The following is a 5221-nucleotide window of genomic DNA, read 5'->3' on the forward strand; positions in this document are numbered from 1 at the left end:
AGCACTCGTTAAAGCTCCTGAAAGAGAGCGCAGCGAAGAAAAGAGAGAGACAAGAAGCCACCATCCGCCAGGCCAGCAGGTTGCTCAACACATCAATCACTTACGCAGCAGCAGCCAGCCAGCGACCCAGCCAACACAAGGATCACGATTCCGACCATCCCGAGGAACAACGAATCCAACCAGCACGGAACAGCCAAGGTGTCTCGCCCCCAAGATTACTCACGAGCGACAACAACTCGAGTCCTCCAGACTGACTCACAGAGTTCAGGACGGAAATACTAACCATGTTCAACATCCAACTACAGCAGATAAGTAATAAAATAAATGCTAATAGCCAAACAATAAACCTTATGCTAGAGGCTCTGGACCTAAACATCTCAGCAGTCTAATGAATAATATGTCACAAAATTACAATAACACGAATTTGCCCACACAAATTCCAATTAACTCAATCAATATAGTAGCAATCAACGTAAACTCCATTGTTACACAAAAAAGAAGACACAAATTAAGTTTTGCCAATTATTCAATTATTAGAAATGATAGAACGAAAGCAGACGGTGGCGGAGGCACAGCCATTATAATTAAAAGAGCATTTAATTTCGAAGAAATTAATTAAAATAGTTCCAAAAATAACAGAATTATCGAGCACTCAATAATAAAAATAATATTACCAGATAACACAAAATTGTTTATTGTCAGTGTCTATGCCACCACAAAAATAGACAGCAAACAAGTGTTCTTGGATGAACTTAACAGTCTGTTCAACTCACTCAGACTAGAATCAATTAATAATTACTAAATTATAGCTGGAGATTGTAACGCAAGACATCAGAACCTAGGTGATTACAGAAATAATGCTAGAGGGACCTATCTCTCTGATTGGAACAATAGACTAGGCATACAATATAGAACTCGCATATACCATGGAAACACCCCCACGTGTCTCCACAGAGGTACCTTTCCAGATCGTGGAATCATTGATAGTAGACTCGACATCACCTACGCCCAGGGTATTGCCGTGCCTACTCTAATTTTCGACAGTGACCATAAAGCCCTGTTTTTCAGGGTAAACCTATCGAACATAGGTGTGATTACCCCAAAAGACCCAGCCCCCCCTAGATTTAATTACAAAGAAACTAACTGGGAGGAATTTAACAAATTCCTCGATAACAACTATGACATAACCATACCCATAAACAGAAACCTGAACATCACAGAAATAGACAACTTTATACAACAAATCTCATCTAAAATCAATGAAGCTATTGGTCATTCCTCGCCAATTTTCCAACCGCAAGATAGCATTAAAAAATATTTAAATAGAAAAATCCTAAAATTACAAAAACACAAATCGAAACTGTTGACACTATGGCACAAAAAATTAGAAACAGACCCCAAAGGAAAGAAGACATGGACCAGACAAATTAAAAAGACTTTAGACGCTATCAGAAATCAACTACAACAAGAATACAACCTTGCGGTAGAGCGCAATTGCCAAAATATCTTCAAAAAAATTGACCTCAGAGAATTCCATAGATTCATGCCTACTATAAACAAAATCTTTCGACCGAAAAATAACCCGGAAATACCAAACTTACATATTAAAAATTCAAACCAACATATCTTACTCAGGAGTGAATGCAACCTAAATGAAGTCCTGATTGCCAACGATGAAACAATCATCTCTAAACCAGCCGACAAATTAAACATAATAGGATCAGATTTTGAAACAATTAATGCACCGAGACATTTAAATACTGAAACAAGATTACGGGAACTGATATTAATGAAAATCAACGATTTCAAAGAAACCTTCATTACTGAGAGGGAAAATAATACCGCAATTATTCAATTCTCCGATCATAACAAAGCATCATCCCCCCCGAGAAATCTTGATCTTGAAACATCATCGTACTTTTGCAGTCTTAGACAAGTAGCAATAATAATTAAGCACCTACCGAATAAAACTTCATTCGGCATCGACAAAATCCCAAATATCATTCTAAAACGACTCCCTACTAAAGTCATCACAGATTATCCCATACTGTTCAACAACTCTCTGAACTTGAGCTGCTTCCCAACCGCTTGGAAAACAGCCAAGGTCATACCACTCCTAAAAAATAATAAGCCGTCAAATGAACCCGCAAGTTACAGACCAATGAGTCTGACACCAACAATTAGCAAAGTTTTCGAATCAATTATCAGCACAACAAACATCACATATTGCAACAAACTAAAAATAATCCCAGATACTCAATTCGGGTTCCGCAGAAGCCATTCCACCACACATGCAATACACAAACTTCTATCGGATGTAAATCACGAAATCTCGCAAAACAACCTAGTAGGCGCAGCATTAATAGACCTCGAAAAAGCGTTTGATACAGTCTGGCACGACGGCCTCATCTACAAATTAATAAAGAAAAAATTCCAAACCCACCTCATAAAAATGATCTGGGATTTGATTAAAGACAAGCGATTCTTCATATCAGGGGCCGATGAAAACTCAACAATAACGTTTAACATCAAAGATGGACTGCAACAAGGCACAGTAAACTCACCCATACTATTTAACATCTTCACAGCAGATATCATAAACTCTTTCGATATGAACCAACCTAACAGTAACAAATTCTCAATAGCCTACGCCGATGATTTAATAATCTACATCTCGGGAGCAAAAGCAGCAACGATTTCTAGAGATCTGGAAACACTTGTCAATAAAATCAACAATTTATACTCTATGTGGAACCTCAAGATGAACCCCAACAAATGTGAAACAATCCTTTTTCGGAAACCATATCGTTTCCTCCCAGGCAATAGAACTAAAGGCATAACATCATTCAAAATAAGCACATCATGTCCGGTAACTAGAGAGATTATAGAACTCCCCCACAGGAATGAAGTAACATACCTAGGTATGAAAATCGACAATCTAATAAGAAATAACAAACATACTTATACCCAACAATTAAAAGCGAGTAATAGATTCAAATCTCTCAGCAGGCTTTTTCACAACAAAAATATAACAAAAACATCCAGATTAATTTGTTACCTTATCCTCGTCAGACCCCTGTTGACCTATGCCTCACCAATCTGGTGGAACATAGGCTCCAGGGTCATGGAGAGGACAAGAAGACTAGAAAGAAGATGCATCAGAGCCGGTCTCCGTCTCTACAGAAATGAAAATTCTGGATTCACTAAAAAAATCAGCAATAAACAATTGTACAACACAGCAAAAATACAAAGAATCGACAATTTCATACTCAGACTTACGAGAGACTATTACAAAAACTTAAAAACAATTAAAAACGAGGCACTCGAAAAACTATCAACTGTAGACCCAATCCAAACGACCATAGCCTCACACTCAGGATATTTCCCACCTCAAGCATTCACCTTTTTCGACAGAATAAGTCTCATACAAAACGAAGACAACATCCCCTTGATATACCATTACGACAGAAACAGCACGAATAAAAAACTACCCATAGCCACAGACGCGACAGCCAAACTCAAATACTCGATGGCAATACCTGAAGTAGATTTTAACGACACCCAGAGAATCGACGCCAATTACTGGTGGGTCGATGACACTGCCAACTTTCACAGAGAATTAGCCAGAAAGAAAGAAAAAAACCTTGAAAAGGCAAAACGACAGCAAAAAGAGAAGGGAAGAATACCTCGGAAACGTAGACCTAGGTAACATTGGGAGTTCAAGAGACATTAGAACCAAGTTAGACAATAAGTTAGTTCCTATAACATAAGTCCAATAAGAGAAGAGATTAAAAAGACTGAGATCTATACAAAATAGTCCAAATTTATAACTCTAAGAGCACAGAATACCTATATCTACATGTACATATGTACATATACATATACATATATATATGCATATATATATTTATATTAATAGCAAACAAACCAAACTAAGACTCTACGTCCATGAGTCAAACTCTGTACATATTAGGATTAAGTTGGATTTAAGCCAATTTAAAACTAAATAACGAATACGCGAAGAATGACCTTTTTTTGTCAAAACCTATTTTTTTATCATTCCACAACTCACCTAGAAAATGTATAAATCACTTAACATAAATTACGATTTAATAAACCCTAGAATAACCATAGATAACACAAACAGAAACATTCAGCTGCAGCAACTCTGTAATCCACACAGATTCGCAGGAAAAGGAAAAAAAACATAGATATAAGAAGTTTTTTTATTATATTTGTTTATCTTCATGTATTTTATTCGATATGTTGGGTAAATAAACAAATCTTTTTACAAACAATGGTGGAGCCCCGGCCTGTCAAGTAAATGACTCGGGTTCGATTTTCGCGTTTTGAGTTTTTTTTTCTGAAAAAATGATTTGTAATTTTTTTTTTTGCTTCTAGACCTTCAGGGCACCCAGGGGAACCTTCAGCGCCAGGAAATTCCCCTCCCGGACGCGTAGATCACCCCCCAGGCGCTATAAAAGGTACAAAAAAATAAAAAAACCGGGGTAAAACTGGTAATTTGTGTAGGAAAAAAATAAAAGTATTTTTTCTCACTCCATACCATCCCTAGGGGTGCGTAGGCACCCAGGGGATGATGATTTGCATGTAAATTTCACGTTTTAAAATTTTTTTTCCCCAAAAAAAATGGTTTTGAATTTTTTTCGGGGGGTTCCGGGCGTTGCCGCCAAGTTTGGCCACCGGAAGTGCATTATACTAGCCTCTCCGGACCCGAAAATAATTTTTTTAGCCAATCGATTTTTTTGGCAAAAATGGAAAGGGGTTAGCCTTCAATTTTTTTTGGCCGAAAAGAAAAAGGTTTTCTTTTCCGGTTTTTTTTGCTTGGATGGCCTTGGGGGCACCCAATGGCCCGGAAATTCCCCTCCCGGTCGCATAGATCGCCCCCCACACGCCAAAATAGGTACGAAAAAGGGAAAAACCGGCGTAAGGCCTGTAATTTCTGTAGGAAAAATATAAAAATATTCCTTCTCACTCCTTGGCATCTCTGGGGGGCGTAGACACCCGGAGGATGCTGATTTTCCCAATAAAACATCCAAATCACCAAAAAAAATGCTCCTCCTTCCTTTATATACAATAAAATTGCAAGGAGACTAGCTTGCGCCGAATGGCGCAGGTGGTAGAGTCCCGGCCTGTCAAATAAATGACTCGGGTTCGATTCTCGCGTTTTGAACTTTTTTTTTTTCCGAAAAAATGATTTTTA

The 5221-nt window shown here is 37.9% G+C and overlaps 1 protein-coding gene across 1 annotated transcript; it reads left to right on the forward strand.

Moving 5' to 3' along the window:
- The first annotated feature begins 284 nt into the window (after window positions 1–284).
- LOC135171219 (uncharacterized) lies at window positions 285–3709 on the forward strand. The gene is made up of 3 exons (XM_064137606.1): window positions 285–312; window positions 678–758; window positions 810–3709. Exons 1-3 carry the CDS (start codon window positions 285–287, stop codon window positions 3707–3709), a joined length of 3009 nt encoding a protein of 1002 aa, XP_063993676.1.
- Window positions 3710–5221: the final 1512 nt, after the last annotated feature.

This window comes from Diachasmimorpha longicaudata, chromosome 19 (assembly GCF_034640455.1).
Source record: "Diachasmimorpha longicaudata isolate KC_UGA_2023 chromosome 19, iyDiaLong2, whole genome shotgun sequence".
Taxonomy (NCBI): domain Eukaryota; kingdom Metazoa; phylum Arthropoda; class Insecta; order Hymenoptera; family Braconidae; genus Diachasmimorpha; species Diachasmimorpha longicaudata.

What these genes read in the sequence shown, in the direction of transcription:
- LOC135171219 (XM_064137606.1), top strand. Translation starts at nt 285, where the DNA reads ATGTTCAACATCCAACTACAGCAGATAA. An exon ending in CATCCAACTACAGCAGATAA is followed by an intron (nt 313 to 677) that starts GTAATAAAATAA and finishes TAATATTACCAG; the next exon opens with ATAACACAAAATTGTTTATT. An exon ending in GTTCTTGGATGAACTTAACA is followed by an intron (nt 759 to 809) that starts GTCTGTTCAACT and finishes ACTAAATTATAG; the next exon opens with CTGGAGATTGTAACGCAAGA.